A 19,882-nucleotide genomic window follows, 5' to 3' on the forward strand; every position below is an offset into this window, starting at 1 on the left:
GTGAAATGGGGTGCATGGTCAAACAGAAGCAGCCCTCTCTTTCTTGTTTGTGACACATTGAACTGAGGACACCCATGCATGTGTTATACCTTCACTTCAATGGAAATTTACATAAATTCAACATTTCTCCACAGAGGCTCCAAGGCTATACATCACCTCTTTGCTCAGTTACATGTACAGTATGCAAAAATAATTTCCTAACAAGCCGAAAGTAAAAACAGGAATACTGGCAGTTATAAGACATCTCTATTTCAGCTTGTCAGGGTTGATTTCACTTTGGTGGCTGTAGATGGAAGCTAAACATATACAGTGTTTTTTGTCAGAGTTTTACCATCCAAAACAGCTTGATACAGTAGACTACTTTAAAAAAAGAAAGATAAACAAGATGTATTCAGAGTGATGAATTTAATCCGTTGAATATTGTAATACAAAAACCATGTATGCATTTGATAGGCAGGGTAGAGACAGGGGCACTTAATGTGTATGCACATTTCTGCTATGATGACAGTTATAAGCAGCAAAATGATGCTCTGGGAGATTTCTACTGAGCTGTAAATTATGGATTGGTTCAGACCAGTTGAGACTCTGATCACTTGGGGGCGGTTCGACCCATGATTGCTTTTTTTGTGTTCCTCTCTGGTCTCAGCAGGATTATGTAACATTTGGGTCCAAACAGTGCCACCAGGAGACCAAAACTAGAGGCAAGGATGGCAAATATCTCCACTGCATCTGCATATTTGCCTGGAGAGTTGACATAGGCAGGGACAAAGGCCACCCACACAGCACAGAAGATCAGCATACTGAAAGTGATGAATTTGGCTTCATTGAAGTTGTCAGGAAGATTCCTTTCCATAAATGCTAACAGGAAGCTAAGGGTAGCTAGTAGGCAAATATAGCCGAGTAAAACTGCAAAACCTATTGTGGATCCGACAACACACTCATAAACTATCTTGTCATTGTAGTATTGAGTGTTTTTATAAGGAGCTGGTGAGGAGGAGACAATCCAGACGGTACAGATTGCGGCTTGGATTAACGTGAGAGCAACAACTGTTCCTCTTTGTTGCAGAGCACCAAACCACTTCAGGGCTGCTCCACCTCCTGGTTTGGAGGCCTTGAACACAGCTATAACAACCATGGTTTTAACCAGGATACATGAGACACAAAGAACAAAGCTGATCCCAAATGCTGCATGTCTCAACTGGCATGTCCATAGTCTGGGGCGGCCAATGAACAGCAGCGAGCACAGGAAGCAAAGTGTGAGTGCCACCAAGAGCAGGAAGCTCAGTTCAGTATTGTTGGCTCGTACCATGGGTGTGCTGTGATGACAGATGAAGATCCCAAGGACAACAGCACAGATAAGTGTGCCTAGTAATGCAGCAGCTGTCAAGCAGATACCCAAAGGCTCGTGGTAAGAGAGGAACTCTGTTTTCTTAGGTACACAGTGGTCACGTTTTGGGCTTGACCAGAAGTCCTCAGGACAGCTGGTGCACTCCATCGAGTCTAAGAAAAAAAAAAGGTTTATTTGTTTTCAACAGCAATGTTGGATGGGTGGCAAATATTATCAACTTCCACAACATAGCAGAGACTATTATAGGATACCAACTTGTTTCATTGCTGAACTTTCCCTCAGAACAAGCAACACAGTCAAAACAGCAAACAGGCTGCCCCTTTTTTCTGGCCATTCGAGTACCTGGGGGACAGCTCTCACTGCACACTGACTGGGGTGGCTGTAGATATGGTAAGAGTTATCACAGGGGCTCATTATTTGATTATTTCTTAGGTGTCATACAACAGGAAGGCAAATAAATATATTAACAGCAGTAACCTGCTTGTGTTGTGCCCTGTTAAGGGGGTAAATAAGTAAATAAACACAGACACGATGCTTCCTCTCTGGCAGCTTCACCGGGAATTTAATATCTTAACAAAAATAAGTCAAAATCACATTTTCATCACATTCACATTTACATGCGCCAACACTGCCATCTTGTGGCGCCATAGCAGCGGCATGTTAGACAAAACTTAACTAGCATCAAACTCTTTCAGTAGCCTTAACTTTAATCAGCTCCTCAAAACGGTTTTAAGATTAATAAAACACAAGAAAACAGGTAAGCAATGATAACTCACGGTAAAAGAACATTAAATACTTATTTTTTTACCTGTTAAGGGGGTAAATAAGTAAATAAACACAGACACGATGCTTCCTCTCTGGCAGCTTCACCGGGAATGAAGCATCGACGTCAAAAGCTCTCACTTCCGGTCATGACAGGCATGATCAACCAATCATGAGCACTATTCATCAAAGACCGAACAAGTAGAGCACAGATAACATTACTGATAACATTTAAATGTTTTTAACACGTTTTTAAAGTATTTAACTTCTTTTAGGACACATATCACATCATAAGTTATTAACATTTTTACCTTTTTATGAATTTTCAGTAATGACATTTAACAATGAATTTAAATTACTTGTCACTAACTGTCTTATTTCACAAAAAAATCTATCTATCACACACTCCCCTACAACATTAGATGTCGTCCCGACATCCTTGTGTCTATGAACGAAAGGTTCTCAACCTGTAAGTATTGTTCACTAAGCTCTGCCTTTAAAGGGGACAACTACAGTAATCTTTTTGTAATAACAAAGTACTGGATGTACTGCAAACTCAAATAAACATGTAAGTAACTCTTTTATTTTCTCCTTACTCAATAGCTGAAACCGCTACTGCTTAGTATCCTGGCATAAATAAGGGTTGGTAGACTTGATAGGGGTTTCTCCACACTGTCATTGGCTGAACCTCTCTGTACAGTATGGGATAACACTGGTAAGCCTCATTTGCATGGGTTGTACTATAGCATGAAGGGGTCCCTAATCTATCATAAGTGAAGATCTTAGGGGCTCGTCTGTCTCTCTTAGGTAGGTCATGTTCCAGTTCTCCATCATCATCACTTGAATCTGGATGCTGGAGCTCCTGAATCTCATCCTGAATCTCATCCTGTGCTTCTGCAACTGGTTGTTCATCCAGGTTATCATCCTGCAGCACATTTTCCAGCTCAATCTCAGAGTCATGTGTGTTTGTTGGAGGATCTTGTTCATTCACTTGTCTGTCATCATACAACACTGGTGTTTCAATGTCACTGTCATTTTGTGTGTCTGCATGCTCAAGGTTTCTGTCCACATTGGGTATGTCAGACTGTGTCACAGGCTGGTAGTAAAACAAACATTCCTCTTCGTCATTCTCATCCTCTTGTTCTGTGTTTTCTGTGGTTGCCTGTGTTTTCCGTTTGTTTTGTTTGCATGCTGCTTGTGGTTGGATTTCCAAGGGTAAGTGATCGCATGGTAACAACAAGTTGCGATGTATGTTTCTGGATCGTCCTCTACCCTGCTCTGGTTTCACTTCGTAAACTGGGATGTCTTTTCCAACCTGACGTACCACAACATGAATGTTCTCCTCCCAGTGATTGCGGAGCTTTCCAGTGCCTCCTCTAGGTGTCAGATTTCTTATAAGGACACGATCACCGGGGTGTAGTACGGAGCTTCTCACTTTTCCATCGTAGTGTCTTTTACTCCTATCTGTTGACTTCTTTGCATTCTCCTTGACGATGTAATATGCTTCCTGCATTTCAGTCCTCCATCTCTCCATATATGTCCGATGGTCTGCTTTACCTGACTCAGTTGTGAGACCAAAAAGCAGGTCAATAGGCAACCTTGGAGACCTTCCAAACAAGAGGTAAAAAGGGGAGAAACCAGTGACCTCGCACCTCGTGCAGTTGTATGCATAAATCAACTTGTTCAAAGAATCTTTCCAGTTTGTTTTCTGTCTGTCAGTCAGGGTTTTCAGCATTTGTATCAATGTTCTGTTAAAACGTTCAACTTGTCCATTTCCTTGTGGGTGGTATGGTGTTGTTCTGGATCCCAGTATACCACAGTTCTTTTTGAGTTGAGCAAAGAGCTGGTTCTCAAACTCGCCACCTTGGTCATGATGTATCCGTGTTGGTAGTCCAAACTTTAAAGCATAATCGTTGAATATTCGGTCAGCGACTGTTTTGGCAGACTTAGAGGTGGTAGGATAAGCCTGTGCAAAACGCGTGAAGTGATCAACAATTATCAAAATGTACTCGTAGCCACCTTTACATTTGTCCAAGTGGAGGAAATCGATCGACACCAGTTCAAATGGCTGTGTGGTAACGATGCTGGTCATAGGTGCTCGTGTCGATTTGCTTGGTGTTTTTTGTTTCAGACAGCTACACGTTCTAGCAACATAATGTTCAATCTCTTTTTTCATGTAAGGCCAGAAGAATCTATCTCCGATCAGTGATGTTGTTCGATCGATGCCTTGATGGCCCATCTCATTATGCAACTCTTTCAAAACAGTGAACTTGTATTTGTCAGGTAAGACGAGCTGTGTTTTGTTTGTTGTCTTCCTGCGGAGGATTCCGTCCTCATCAATGTGAAGTTTTTCCCAGTTGCGTAATAAACACTTGCTTTGCATACTAAAGTCATTCAGTTCACGTACTGATGGTTTGTTGTCTCTTAGTTTACACTGTATCACAGGACCAATGTGTTTGTCATCTTGTTGTGCTTGTCTTATCTCATCAGCAGAGAATGTTTTGCATGTTTGCTCACCTACAGTACTCTGGATGGAGTTTACTTCTGGACAGACCCATGATGAGCTGGAAGCTTGAGTCTCGACAGCTTGGGTTGTCGCTGCCACACAGTCGGATGTCAACTCCTCAGTACATTGTTGCATCATTGTGTCGATGTTCACAGGCATTCTTGACAGACTGTCTGCGTCCACATTCTCTTTACCTGGACGATAACGAATGGTGAAGTGGAAGTCTGCAAGCTCTGCGACCCATCTGCATCCTGTTGCATTAAGCTTGGCACTGGACAGGACATAAGTAAGAGGGTTATTGTCAGTAAACACAGTGAATGTGGGGGCATAATACAGATAGTCTCTGAACTTGTCGGTGACCGCCCACTTTAAAGCCAGGAATTCTAATTTTCCTGAGTGCAGATGATAATTTCTCTCAGCAGCAGTCAGAGTTCGGGAGCCGTAGGCTATCACTCGCAGTTTATCTTCTTGTTGCTGGTAAAGAACTGCACCAAGACCACGGTTTGAGGCATCAGTATGGAGAGTAAATGGCTTTGAAAAGTCAGGGAACCCAAGAACTGGTGGCTCGACCAGGCAGTCTATCAGCCGCTCCAAAATACACTGGTGTTCCTCCTCCCACCTGATTAATGTGTGTGAAGACACTCCTTTGTTTTTACCTGTCACTTGTCTTGTGTTCGTTTTGCTTTGTGGCACTTTGTCATCTTTTGTCTGTCCTCTTAGCAAGTTGTAAAGTGGACCAGCAATGCTTGAAAAGTCCTGTATGTACTGTCTGTAATAACTTAGCAAGCCCATCATAGCTCTTAGCTCTCCAACATTTCTTGGTCTTTTATCTTTCAAGGCTCTCACAGCAATAGTGTCAGCTGGGTCGATTTTACTTCCTTCCGCTGAAACTATTCTTCCCAGGTAACGGATTTCATGTTTAAATAACTCACACTTGCTGGGTTTCAACTTAATGCCATACTTTCTTAACAGCTGAAGCACTTTTCTGACATGATTTACATGCTCATCAAATGACTGACTGTACACGAGTGTGTCATCAAGGTAGGGAACACAGATGTTGTCTCGCACCTCCTCCAGACACTCCTCCATACAGCGTTGAAAAGCTGCAGGCGCGTTCATTAGTCCAAATGGAATCCTTATCCATTCATAAAGACCCCACGGAGTTACAAATGCAGTCAAGTGTCTACTGTCTTCGTCCATAAACCCTTGGTGGTATGCTTTCCCTTGGTCTAGCAATGAAAACCACGAATTGCCACCAAGACTGTCGAGGATGTCCTGCACACGAGGGATCGGTTGTCTGTCTGCATGAGTCTTTTTGTTCAGTTCTCTGTAATCTATGCAGAGACGTAGACTTCCATCTTTTTTCCTTACACAGACAACAGGTGAGGCATAAGAAGAGTTGGATTTCTTTACCCATCCTTGAGCGATAAGGTTGTGCAGATAATCTTTCATTTCCTTATACAGAGGCTTTGGCACTGACAGGTAGGTACGTGCTACAGGGTTCATGTCTTTCAATGAAATGTTCAACTGCAACTTTCCAATACAACCAATGTCATCATCTGATTTGGAAAATGAAGCACATTCCTCATGAAGCATAGTCTGCGCGATTACTTTTTCTTGTTCGTTTAGATGATTCAGATTAATAGGTGGATCCCATGAACTTTCATTCACTTTCTCAGTTTGTGCATTAACTTGACTTACTGACACTTTGGGGCAATGATCAGGTTTCTCTAAAACAGTGGCTGGATACACAGCTTGGACATGCTGTAACGTACCAACAACAGTTTTTCCTTGCAGCTCAATATCATGATCAGTAGGGTTTTGCACATCGAGAACAATGTAAGGTGAAACACCACTTCTTAGTTTTACCAACGTCTCACAAAATTCAAGGCCATCAGTCCACTGAGGGTTCACATCAGGTTCAAAGAGAAGTGTGGTGTCCTTTTGTAGTGGGCGTGTCTGCACTCTACAGTCAACCTGAACAGAGGTGTGTTTGGGCACAATGACTTTCTCTTTGGTCGTCTTTACAACATAGTCACATGACTGTTCAGTGGTCACAAGATTGATAAAGGCAGTAACATTGTCTCTCTCAAGACTGGGAAAAGCAGTTCTTAAAATCATATTTAGCTGTTCTCTTGATGCTTCTTGTTGTCCTGTGGTGCAGTCTTTTACTATTTGCTCGATGACATTAAAGCCTAAGATGGGTTGTGAAAGTCTCCCACCTTTCATTACTAGCATGGGAACAACAAGTTCTTTGGGGTCTGCTCCCTCAGCAGCTAGTCCGAAAGTCACTTCAATGAAACCTGTGTAAGGCATGTTCTGTCCATTTGCAGCTGATATTGTTAAATCATCAGGTGCATCTAGAAGCTCAGAGACATCCTTTAACTTTTCATGTGGCAAATGTCTCCGTTTCCATTTTTCATCAACAATGCAGACTTGAGATCCTGTGTCCCATAATGCTCTGGTTTTACAGCCTTGAATGTAGCAGTCAACTAGACATCGTTTACCTACAAGAGCAACAAGACGGGAGTGACTGTCCTCTTTCTGGGTGAGGGTGGCATTTGTCTTTGTGTTAAAGTGCTGGTTTCCTTGTGGATGAGCATGCTGGTTACACAGTCTCTTATGTTTTGGCCAGTGTTCAACTTGACAGGTTTTTGAACAGTATGCGTCTTTTTTACATGTTGCACACCTTCTCAATTTTTTGCCTTTAGCAGAGAGACCACAGTGAGAACAATGCTGCTGGGACTTTACACTGTTAATGGTTACTCCCTGTCCCGTGGGGGTAACCCTCTTCCGTTTAAAGGAATGTCTTTATTTTGTCTGACTCCTCTCATTTTGCAACCTGCGAGGAAGTGTTCATCACTGCCGCATCTGTAGCAGTGATTACAGTAGTCACTTTCACTCTGTTGGCATCCGACACACTTTCTCAGACGATTTGGAGCACGATAGTACTGCTGTGGTGCAAACCCTTGTTGATATTGTGCCGTTTCTCCTCTTCGTCCTGGTCCTGGAGGAGGCCAGGCATTTTGTGGCGGATACTGGAACTGAGGTGGAGGGATGCATTCCTGTGAGGACACATACTGTGTTTGTGTTGGATTAGGCTGCCGAATTGACTCTTTTATCTGTGCAACTTCAACACCAATATTTTTCAGTACAGCAATGTCTGAACGCATTTCTTTCAGCTCATTTAGTATGTCAGGCTGTGGTTTGCTGTTGTGTTCTGAACTTGGGGTTTTAACTTTCTTTTCTGCAGGCGAGTCAGACTGGACTGAGTGGACAGGGGTTGGTCGCTGCTGGATTAGAAGCTTCTTTTTATTTTGTCGCTCGGTTTCATCTGCACACGCGATGTTGAGTTTTTCAAGGAGCAGCTCATCACTTGAAGTTGTTTGTTGCAGGTATGGCTGAAGGTCCCTTCTAATGTTATCATTTTGCAGGCCTGTCAGAACAGTATGGAGAAACATGCTCTGCACTAGGACAGGGTCATACCTTAGACCAGATTCTGCTTCTTGGGATGCAAAGAGGATTTTCTGTCTCAAATCTAGAGATCGGATAAGGAAATTTTGGGGTGTTTCCTTGCTACTCTGCACCTCTGAGGTAAGTTGCTTGTACAGCTCTGTGGCACCTCTTTCTTGATAATGGGACCTGAGGATCCTCCGTAAGGTAGGTAAGGTAAGATTACTCTTTCCCTCAAGGTAGCTGCGCAGTTGTAACCCTGGTGCTATGGACCTAATCACTGCATCAACTATCTCTATTTCAGGAAATCCCTTACTGATACCTTGCTCGATCTGGTGCGCTAGGCTAGAAAATGTTAGTTTGTCCTTTTGACCTGGCTCTCCTATCTGACCTGATATTTTGAATTCTCTGCCCCACTGAAATGACAGACGGGGTTGGGAGATCGGTGGAGCAGGTACATGGTTGTCTTTAGCATTGCTGCTCTCCTCACTTTCTGATTGTTGGCTTCTACTGTTTATGTTTGCTTTCTCCTGAAGTGATAAAGCTAGAGCTAGTTGCAGTGAGTCTATCTCTTTTTGCAAACGCTCTCCTTCGTTTGGCTGCATAACCTCTTCCTGCACTGCATCTGCCTGTTTTGCATCTGAAGTTATCTGTTCAAGTGTGCTACTCTGTTTAGCCTGTTGTAGCTCTGCTATTTTGTCTTTTAACTTTAGTAGTTCGGCCATACCTTCATCCTCAAGCTCACTTAATTCTTCCCTTTCTATGTGCTTGGTAATATGTACAATAAGAGAAGAGCGGCTTTTGCCAGTTACTTTTTCAAAGCTTAACCCAGCAATAAGTAGATGATCACATATTTCTACCAAAGAGTCTCTTGTTAGTGTATACAGTGCACCACCAACTTCTAGTTTCAAGTCCTCGAGTTCTGACGACTCCATTTCAGTCTCTGGCCGTGGGACAGTGATGTGATGCAGAACCTCTCCTTTGAAGAAAAGACGACGCAGCTCTCCTGGCACCAATGGTTCACCTCAGGTTGAAGCAAGTCTCTCTACGCAGGCATTGGACCACCACACGCTGTTGTCCACCTCGGCTGAAGATGTAATGGGCTGAATGATGACCGGGACGTCTCTCTGGGACAGCTTACCCTCGTCACATTCAATCCCAGCGGTGCCTCCAAAATGTTGTGCCCTGTTAAGGGGGTAAATAAGTAAATAAACACAGACACGATGCTTCCTCTCTGGCAGCTTCACCGGGAATTTAATATCTTAACAAAAATAAGTCAAAATCACATTTTCATCACATTCACATTTACATGCGCCAACACTGCCATCTTGTGGCGCCATAGCAGCGGCATGTTAGACAAAACTTAACTAGCATCAAACTCTTTCAGTAGCCTTAACTTTAATCAGCTCCTCAAAACGGTTTTAAGATTAATAAAACACAAGAAAACAGGTAAGCAATGATAACTCACGGTAAAAGAACATTAAATACTTATTTTTTTACCTGTTAAGGGGGTAAATAAGTAAATAAACACAGACACGATGCTTCCTCTCTGGCAGCTTCACCGGGAATGAAGCATCGACGTCAAAAGCTCTCACTTCCGGTCATGACAGGCATGATCAACCAATCATGAGCACTATTCATCAAAGACCGAACAAGTAGAGCACAGATAACATTACTGATAACATTTAAATGTTTTTAACACGTTTTTAAAGTATTTAACTTCTTTTAGGACACATATCACATCATAAGTTATTAACATTTTTACCTTTTTATGAATTTTCAGTAATGACATTTAACAATGAATTTAAATTACTTGTCACTAACTGTCTTATTTCACAAAAAAATCTATCTATCACACTTGGAGTCAAAGTTCCAGAAGATCTTGTCCTCATGAAGAGTGAGTTCTTCTCCTTTGAAGGACTTTTTAACAACACCCACACTCTGCAGCCTTGTTGTCCCATCAGGAAGCCACTTCCAGTTCACGACGTCATAGATTGGTAATGCATTTCCATTCTCATCAAATGAGACTTCATCACCAAACGGTGTGGTGAAGTTGACTTGTTGCAAATAATGAACAAGCTACAAAAGGGCAGAAAAACACTGACATTGATACTGGGTTTCCATTTGCATGTGATTTGTATCCTGGTTAAAGTCAGGCTAGTATTTAAATATAGTGCACAGCTTCTGGTAACATTAGATAGTATTAATGAACTAACAAATATGGCAGCTGTATTTGATTCGTGAGTACTCTACCATTTCATTTCAACCTAAAGATAATCATGTATTGTGCTTTCAGCTTGTCAAGGGCATCTGTTTGCACTTCAAGACTTGGCTGCAGTGTACGTATGGTGGGGATTTGGGTCATGTCAGGTGGCACTGAGACTGGTTCTGCTCGATGTTTCTACAGGTTAAGGATTTTTTCCTGCCATTTCTGCCAAAGGTTTCTAAGTGCCTGCTCATGGCGAATTAATGTTTTTTCTAAATAAAATAACAGAGTATGATTTATTTGGCTCTATATACCATTTAAAACAACAACCGAAGAGTCTTTTTCTGATACACAGTATTGAAAAGGGAGGGATGTCTTGTAATCAGGGTCTTCTTATATTTGTGCCAATACAGTAAATACAACTTGATTGATTTATGGATACAGTTTTCCCAAAACATCCTTTGTTTCTAACATCATATGAATGATACACACCTGCCATGGCTCCAGTTTCTGCAGAGCAGCACAGCTGTGCCCTCTGAAAGGCCCTCTCCCAGGCACACAGTGCAGCCTGTCATCGAGGGCATAAGCAAGAGCATATACAGCCTTATAAATATTGTACTCAGGCCTCAGGTTAGAAACATCCAAAAACTCAGTCTCAACATTTTCTAGGTCCTCTTCTCCAGTGCATACCTCTCCACCAGCTTCCAGCCAACCTGGAGGTGAAGTAAATTTACACCCAAACGTGTATTCCCAAAACTGCCTCGCCTGAAACAAAAGCAGATCAGATTTGAACAAAAATCAAGAAAATATCTTCATCGTCATTAATGATCTGATTGTAAGCTTACCATGCTATTGTCATCACTTCTGTTGTCATGTAATTCAGGAAGTGTGTGTTGAAGGAATTCCCTGAGCCCTGGTATTTCTCCTCTGCGGATGGCAATGCCCAGTGTGCCTCCAAGGTACGGCATGAGACGAGGTGTCTGGAGCATTTCAGCTAATGTCCAGGCTTCACTGGCCATCCACTGCAGGCCTGTCACATTTTGCTCTACCACCTGTTCATTACACTTTGTTAAGTTCATTGTTTCAAGACAAAGGCTGAGGAAATATTGTCTACTAGTAGGACTGAATCACTTAGCTGAGAGCTCAAACCAGCGAGACAGCTGACCAGTCAAATTAGGGTTAAGCAGTCCTTTACATTTTAATTTATCGTTTAGATAGATAGATAGATAGATAGATAGATAGATAGATAGATAGATAGATAGATAGATAGATAGATAGATACCTCATCCATTAGTTGAATCATGTGGATCAGATGTGCAAACACAATGACCACTCCAGCTGTCGATTTCTTCATCACTCCCACAATCCTCTTCACTTCAGTTGGGTTGCCGCCCCACGGCAAAATCTCTGAGTAGGCCAGACAACCTCCTCCAGACTCAGCCAAGTCTGATGGAAAGGATCGAGCAACATGGAGTCCATAGTCATCATCACTGACGAGCAGACCTGCCCAGGTCCAGCCAAAGCGTTTGAGAATCTGAATCATGGCACGCACCTAATTTAACACAAAAGAGAGGGGTTAGTGAACTGGTTGGAAAAGCAGCAACCTTTTTAAGAAAGGCATACTGTTTGATGTCTCATTGTAATTTTACAGTTATTTCTTAGTCAGTCTTTCCTCTACTTCAATTTTGCAATTTGTATTTAAAGAGTTGCACCTGGAAGGCGTCACTCGGAATTGTTCTAAAAAAGGATGGAAAGCGTCTCCGATCGCTCAGGCAGGAACATGTGGCATAATAACTCACCTATGAAGAAACAAACAGTATGCATAGGTTTCTTTTCTCATGCAGTGTAAAACAATTATAGGCAAAATATAGCCAAAAAAAAGGGAAGAAAACTTACAATGGGCAGTTTGAATAATCCTAACACGTCAGAAGTGGCAATACAAAATGTTGATACAGAATCCCCCACAATCCCCAGGACTGGAGGGGTCCCTGAACAGTTTTCTTGAAGCACAAACTGTTCTTCTCTACTGCTGGCCAAAGACAAGGCAGCACTGAATCCAATTACAAGTGTAGCACAGTTGTCATACATACTGTATCCCAGAGTCACATTAGGAAGCAGGTTGGAGTTCTTGTTGATCTCATCAATAGCAAAGGCCATGGTCATGGCATGCCTGAACCCTAAAGGGTCAAAACTAGCACATAGAATGTCACGATTAAGCAGTAAAAAGTACAAGATCTTGTATATTTATGTCTGTATATGTGTGCTGCAGGAGTGTGAGACTTACCCTTGACAGCTGGGCTGCTTTGGCTCTGAGGTGAAAGTCAGCTCAGGGAAGACTGAGGTGTAGTGGACTGTAAAAAGCCCACCAAGAACCACATCACCCGGCTTATGCATCGCATTAAGATTAAACTGTCTCCTCATGTTACAAGATGAGGAAAGGGGTGCAGACTCTGATAAGCAAAAGAAGGAGCAGCAGTATAGAATCAAGATCAGGTTGATGTACAGGAACAAATGGTCTGCAAATGCCCCCATAACTGCCCTCCTCCCGTTGCCTGTTTGTAGCCTTCATGCACAATTGTGACATTTTTATATGCAGGGTTATGTCATCGGCTTTAGTGGTTGTCATCATAGTTCCACACCACCCCTCAGGACCTTGCATGGCAAGATTATGCTCATATCTAATTAGCTCCAGTACCACAGAATGTCATGGCAGAGGTGTCTTAAGGTGTTAATAGAAGGTATTAACCTTCCTGTTGTGTTAGGGTCAGCAATGACCCGTTTTAGTTTTTAAAAGCGTAAAAGAACCACATATATTTGTTTTATTGCATCAAGGTTTTTTGACTCTGTCAGGAACCTCTATTTCAATTCTCTATTTTTTTTCACTAAATCATAAAATGCTCTGGTTTAAATTATAACCTTTGTGTTGTTAGGGTCAGTTTTGACCCAGTCATAAAAATAAGATGAAAATCAACAATTGGAGCCAAAACGTAAATCCTAAGTGCACCTGCACAAAAACGAAACAAACAAAGACGGGCATATCCAGACATGTGAGGTCAATTCACTCATTTGAGTGATCATTTGGGTAGCTTTCCTATGTTCCCACATTTAGGCATCTATAAGCTCTGCTTCAGCCAAAACCCTTTTTGATCAGCCAATTTAAAAAATTTTTGTAATGATTGAGAATGTGAAGATTTCTGCTGCTGCTGATTAAAATAAAATTATTCATTCATTCATTCATTCATTCATTCATTTACTATAAAGTGCTTGCAAAACATCAGGATAGGCTTCAATTGAAGGGAAATGTAAGAACACAAGACCTCATTTTGAAAAAATTCTAGAAATGTGGGAACATTGGGCTGTGGGGACACAGGGATGAACCCCATTGGACTATCAGAGTGCATTCTCCAATTTTCAGCATGTAAAAACGAGAAGAATATTTTCAGTGAGCCAAGTTCTGGATAATATTTTTGGTTAAAATGAGAGAGAGAAAACAGAACAGTATGAAGATGAGCAGGTTTCTGAGGAGGAAGACAATGTGGATTATCATCCAGAAGACACAGACACATCTGATGAGTCTGATTAGGAGGTCACCGGTGGTGAAGCTGCTCTCCCTGAAAGATTTAAGTCCAAAGATGGAAAGATCTTTTGGCGCTCAGTACCTCATGATGTACATGGCAGGGCAGCTGCTGCACATGTCATCAAAATGAGCCCTGGAATCACAAGGTTTGCTGTGATGAGAGTCAGTGACATCAAGACATGTTTTGAGCTATTTATGTCACTAAAAAGAGTATATGACAAACCTTGAAGGAAAAAAAGTCTATGGCAACATGTGGAAAGTCATTGATGAGGAATACCTGGATGCTTATATTACTTTCTTTTGTCTTTTTCCTGAAGTAATTATATATGGGTCGAAATTGACCTGTAACACCATAGATGTTACTATAGTTAGTAATATTCAAATAAAAAAAACCAAAAAACAAATGTATTTCAGAGATGTGTTCTAGTATCCCTCAGTAATAGTCAGGTAACACAACAACCTTTAATGTATTGATATGGTTCTCTTGAGGTTCAGTTAACCATTTTTTTAAATGGAAATTAGGGGATAAACTGACAAACAAAAGGCCCAGAGGCCCACACAAAAATATTAAAACTAATATTTTCATGGATAAGAAAGGCTAACAAGGTAACCAAGAGATGAGAAACAATTTAGATGATAGTAAATCTTTTTTAGTGTATTTTATAGCTGATTTAAGACACGGGTAAAAACTGACCCATTAACACAAGAGATGGTAACAGAAAGCTAACACAAGAGGAAGTTTAATTGCAGTAACCCAGCTACGTAAAGGGTAACCTGGTCTAAGAAACATATTGCAGATATAATTCAGTTATAGTTCAATCATTACAGCTACTTAAAACGTGCTTGCCTCTTTGTAAAATGACTGGAAGTGTTTCTATTTTCCAGAATAAGGATTAACAGGCTTAATTTCTTCATAATGAGTCATTAAATTACTGTCAAGCTCTGGTTTTGGTTTGATCCCAATCTCTTGGCCCACTCAATCTGTCCTCTCTCATCCTGTTCAGTACCAGGATTAATTCTTGTGCTTGCACTGTGTTCCCCCTTTTCATTGGTGCCAATACTTTTGAATTATCCTGACCAGAAACAGACATTCTATCCAGCAAGGTAAAGGGGCCTCATAGTGAAATGGGGTGCATGGTCAAACAGAAGCAACCCTCTCTTTCTTGTTTGTGACACAGTGAACTGAGGACACCCATGCATGTGTTATACCTTCACTTCACTGGAAATTTACATAAAATCAACATTTCTCCACAGAGGCTCCAAGGCTATACATCACCTCTTTGCTCAGTTACAGGTACAGTATGCAAAAATAATTTCCTAATAAGCCGAAAGTAAAAACAGGAATACTGGCAGTTATAAGACATCTCTATTTCAGCTTGTCAGGGTTGATTTCACTTTGGTGGCTGTAGATGGAAGCTAAACAAATACAGTGTTTTTTGTCAGAGTTTTACCATCCAAAACAGTTTGATACAGTAGACTACTTTAAAAAAAGAAAGATAAACAAGGTGTATTCAGAGTGATGAATTTAATCCTTTGAATAATGTAATACAAAAACCATGTATGCATTTGTTAGGCAGGGTAGAGACAGGGGCACTTAATGCGTATGCACATTTCTGCTATGGTGTCTGCTATGATGACAGTTATAAGCAGCAAAATGATGCTCTGGGAGATTTCTACTGAGCTGTAAATTATGGATTGGTTCAGGCCAGTTGAGATTCTGATCACTTGGGGGCGGTTCGACCCATGATTGCTTTCTTTGTGTTCCTCTCTGGTCTCAGCAGGATTATGTAACATTTGGGTCCAAACAGTGCCACCAGGAGACCAAAACTAGAGGCAAGGATGGCAAATATCTCCACTGCATCTGCATATTTTCCTGGAGAGTTGACATAGGCAGGGACAAAGGCCACCCACACAGCACAGAAGATCAGCATACTGAAAGTGATGAATTTGGCTTCATTGAAGTTGTCAGGAAGATTCCTTGCCATAAATGCTAACAGGAAGCTAAGGGTAGCTAGTAGGCAAATATAGCCGAGTAAAACTGCAAAACCTATTGTGGATCCGACAACACACTCATAAACGATCTTGTCATTGTAGTATTGAGTGTTTTTATGAGGAGCTGGTGAGGAGGAGACAATCCAGACGGTACAGATTGCGGCTTGGATTAACGTGAGAGCAACAACTGTTCCTCTTTGTTGCAGAGCACCAAACCACTTCATGGCTGCTCCACCTCCTGGTTTGGAGGCCTTGAACACAGCTATAACAACCATGGTTTTAACCAGGATACATGAGACACAAAGAACAAAGCTGATCCCAAATGCTGCATGTCTCAACTGGCATGTCCATAGTCTGGGGCGGCCAATGAACAGCAGCGAGCACAGGAAGCAAAGTGTGAGTGCCACCAAGAGCAGGAAGCTCAGTTCAGTATTGTTGGCTCGTACCATGGGTGTGCTGTGATGACAGATGAAGATCCCAAGGACGACAGCACAGATAAGTGTGCCTAGTAATGCAGCAGCTGTCAAGCAGATACCCAAAGGCTCGTGGTAAGAGAGGAACTCTGTTTTCTTAGGTACACAGTGGTCACGTTTTGGGCTTGACCAGAAGTCCTCAGGACAGCTGGTGCACTCCATCGAGTCTAAGAAAGAAAACAGGTTATTCGTTTTCAACAGCAATGTTGGATGGGTGACAAATATTATCAACTTCCACAACATAGCAGAGACTATTATAGGATACCAACTTGTTTCATTGCTGAACTTTCCCTCAGAACAAGCAACACAGTCAAAACAGCAAACAGGCTGCCCCTTTTTTCTGGCCATTCGAGTACCTGGGGGACAGCTCTCACTGCACACTGACTGGGGTGGCTGTAGATATGGTAAGAGTTATCACAGGGGCTCATTATTTGATTATTTCTTAGGTGTCATACAACAGGAAGGCAAATAAATATATTAACAGCAGTAACCTGCTTGGAGTCAAAGTTCCAGAAGATCTTGTCCTCATGAAGAGTGAGTTCTTCTCCTTTGAAGGACTTTTTAACAACACCCACACTCTGCAGTCTTGTTGTCCCATCAGGAAGCCACTTCCAGTTCACGACGTCATAGATTGGTGATGCATTTCCATTCTCATCAAATGAGACTTCATCACCAAACGGTGTGGTGAAGTTGACTTGTTGCAAATAATGAACAAGCTACAAAAGGGCAGAAAAACACTGACATTGATACTGGGTTTCCATTTGCATGTGATTTGTATCCTGGTTAAAGTCAGGCTAGTATTTAAATATAGTGCACAGCTTCTGGTAACATTAGATAGTATTAATGAACTAACAAATATGGCAGCTGTATTTGATTCGTGAGTACTCTACCATTTCATTTCAACCTAAAGATAATCATGTATTGTGCTTTCAGCTTGTCAAGGGCATCTGTTTGCACTTCAGGACTTGGCTGCAGTGCATGGTGGGGATTTGGGTCATGTCAGGTGGCACTGAGACTGGTTCTGCTCGATGTTTCTACAGGTTAAGGATTTTTTCCTGCCATTTCTGCCAAAGGTTTCTAAGTGCCTGCTCATGGTGAATTAATGTTTTTTCTAAATAAAATAACAGAGTATGATTTATTTGGCTCTATATACCATTTAAAACAACAACCGAAGAGTCTTTTTCCAAAACACAGTATTGAAAAGGGAGGAAGGTCTTGTAATCAGGGTCTTCTTATATTTGGGCCAATAAAGTAAATACAACTTGATTGATTTATGGATACATTTTTCCCAAAACATCCTTTGTTTCCAACATCATATGAATGATACACACCTGCCATGGCTCCAGTTTCTGCAGGGCAGCACAGCTGTGCCCTCTGAAAGGCCCTCTCCCAGGCACACAGTGCAGCATGTCATCGAGGGCATAAGCAAGAGCATATACAGCCTTATAAATATTGTACTCAGGCCTCAGGTTAGAAACATCCAAGAACTCAGTCTCAACATGTTCTAGGTCCTCTTCTCCAGTGCATACCTCTCCACCAGCTTCCAGCCAACCTGGAGGTGAAGTAAATTTACACCCAAACATGTATTCCCAAAACTGCCTCACCTGAAACAAAAGCAGATCAGATTTGAACAAAAATCAAGAAAATATCTTCATCGTCATTAATGATCTGATTGTAAGCTTACCATGCTATTGTCATCACTTCTGTTGTCCTGTAATTCAGGACGTGTGTGTTGAAGGAATTCCCTGAGCCCTGGTATTTCTCCTCTGCGGATGGCAATGCCCAGTGTGCCTCCAAGGTACGGAATGAGGCGAGGTGTCTGGAGCATTGCAACTAATGTCCAGGCTTCACTGGCCATCCACTGCAGGCCTGTCACATTTTGCTCTACCACCTGTTCATTACACTTTGTTAAGTTCATTGTTTGAAGACAAATGCTGAGAAAATATTGTCTACAGGTAGGACTGAATCACTTAGCTGAGAGCTCAAAACAGATAGATAGATAGATAGATAGATAGATAGATAGATAGATAGATAGATAGATAGATAGATAGATAGATAGATAGATACTTCATCCATTAGTTGAATCATGTGGTTCAGATGTGCAAACACAATGACCACTCGAGCTGTCGATTTCTTCATCACTTCCACAATCCTCTTCAGTTCAGTTGGGTTGTCGCCCCACGGCAAAATCTCTGAGTAGGCCAGACAACCTCCTCCAGACTCAGCCAAGTCTGACGGAAAGGATCGAGCAACATGGAGTCCATAGTCATCATCACTGACAAGCAGACCTGCCCAGGTCCAGCCAAAGCGTTTGAGAATCTGAATCATGGCACGCACCTAATTTACCACAAAAGAGAGGGGTTCATGAACTGGTTGGAAAAGCATTTTGAGAAAGGCATACTGTTTGATGTCTCATTGTAATTTTACAGTTAGTTCTTCGTCAGTCTTTCCTCTACTTCAATTTTGCAATTTGTATTTAAAGAGTTGCACCTGGAAGGCGTCGCTCGGAATTGTTCTAAAAAAGGATGGAAAGCGTCTCCGATCGCTCAGGCAGGAACATGTGGCATAATAACTCACCTATGAAGAAACATACAGTATGCATAGGTTTCTTTTCTCATGCAGTGTAAAACAATTATAGGCAAAATATAGCCAAAAAAAAGGGAAGAAAACTTACAATGGGCAGTTTGAATAATCCTAACACGTCAGAAGTGGCAATAGTAAATGTTGAGAAGGCATCACCCACAATCCCCAGGACTGGAGGGGTCCCTGAACAGTTTTCTTGAAGCACAAACTGTTCTTCTCTACTGCTGGCCAAAGACAAGGCAGCACTGAATCCAATTACAAGTGTAGCACAGTTGTCATACATACTGTATCCCAGAGTCACATTAGGAAGCAGGTTGGAGTTCTTGTTGATCTCATCAATAGCAAAGGCCATGGTCATGGCATACCTGAACCTTAAAGGGTTAAAACTAGCACATAGAATGTCACGATTAAGCAGTAAAAAGTACAAGATCTTGTATATTTATGTCTGTATATGTGTGCTGCAGTAGTGTGAGACTTACCCTTGACAGCTGGGCTGCTTTGGCTCTGAGGTGAAAGTCAGTTCAGGGAAGACTGAGGTGTAGTGGACGTCAAAAAGCCCACCAAGAACCACATCACCCGGCTTATGCATTGCATTAAGATTAAACTGTCTCCTCATGTTACAAGATGAGGAAAGGGTCGCAGACTCTGATAAGCAAAAGAAGGAGCAGCAGTATAGAATCAAGATCAGGTAGATGTACAGGAACAAATGGTCTGCAAATGCCCCCATAACTGCCCTCCTCCTGTTGCCTGTTTGTAGCCTTCATGCACAATTGTGACATTTTTATATGCAGGGTTATGTCATCGGCTTTAGTGGTTGTCATCATAGTTCCACACCACCCCTCAGGACCTTGCATGGCAAGATTATGCTCATATCTAATTAGCTCCAGTACCACAGAATGTCATGGCAGAGGTGTCTTAGGGTGTTAATAGAAGGTATTAATTGCAGTAACTCAGCTACGTAAATGGTAACCTGATCTAAGAA

The 19,882-nt window shown here is 41.8% G+C and overlaps 3 protein-coding genes across 3 annotated transcripts; all 3 read right to left on the bottom strand.

The window, feature by feature from the left end:
* Nucleotides 1–457: 457 nt before the first annotated feature.
* LOC117825940 (extracellular calcium-sensing receptor-like) lies at nt 458–12,705 on the bottom strand. The gene is made up of 10 exons (XM_034701933.1): nt 12,560–12,705; nt 12,172–12,466; nt 11,988–12,074; nt 11,558–11,827; nt 11,121–11,327; nt 10,768–11,040; nt 9,928–10,148; nt 5,598–5,601; nt 1,604–1,727; nt 458–1,500 (listed from the first exon to the last, which is right to left on the bottom strand). Exons 1-10 carry the CDS (start codon nt 12,694–12,696, stop codon nt 590–592), a joined length of 2,529 nt encoding a protein of 842 aa, XP_034557824.1. The 5' UTR covers nt 12,697–12,705; the 3' UTR covers nt 458–589.
* LOC117825942 lies at nt 1,884–7,163 on the bottom strand. The gene is made up of 2 exons (XM_034701935.1): nt 4,628–7,163; nt 1,884–3,717 (listed from the first exon to the last, which is right to left on the bottom strand). The coding sequence occupies exons 1-2, from the start codon at nt 4,666–4,668 to the stop codon at nt 2,730–2,732; spliced, it is 1,029 nt and encodes a 342-aa protein (XP_034557826.1). The 5' UTR covers nt 4,669–7,163; the 3' UTR covers nt 1,884–2,729.
* Nucleotides 12,706–15,573: 2,868 nt separating the features above from the next.
* LOC117825941 (extracellular calcium-sensing receptor-like) lies at nt 15,574–19,537 on the bottom strand. Its single transcript, XM_034701934.1, has 9 exons — nt 19,380–19,537; nt 18,992–19,286; nt 18,808–18,894; nt 18,385–18,654; nt 18,002–18,208; nt 17,649–17,921; nt 16,809–17,033; nt 16,587–16,710; nt 15,574–16,484 (listed from the first exon to the last, which is right to left on the bottom strand). The coding sequence occupies exons 1-9, from the start codon at nt 19,514–19,516 to the stop codon at nt 15,574–15,576; spliced, it is 2,529 nt and encodes an 842-aa protein (XP_034557825.1). The 5' UTR covers nt 19,517–19,537.
* Between the last annotated feature and the right edge of the window lie 345 nt (nt 19,538–19,882).

This window comes from Notolabrus celidotus, chromosome 14 (assembly GCF_009762535.1).
Source record: "Notolabrus celidotus isolate fNotCel1 chromosome 14, fNotCel1.pri, whole genome shotgun sequence".
In the NCBI taxonomy this organism is placed as follows: domain Eukaryota; kingdom Metazoa; phylum Chordata; class Actinopteri; order Labriformes; family Labridae; genus Notolabrus; species Notolabrus celidotus.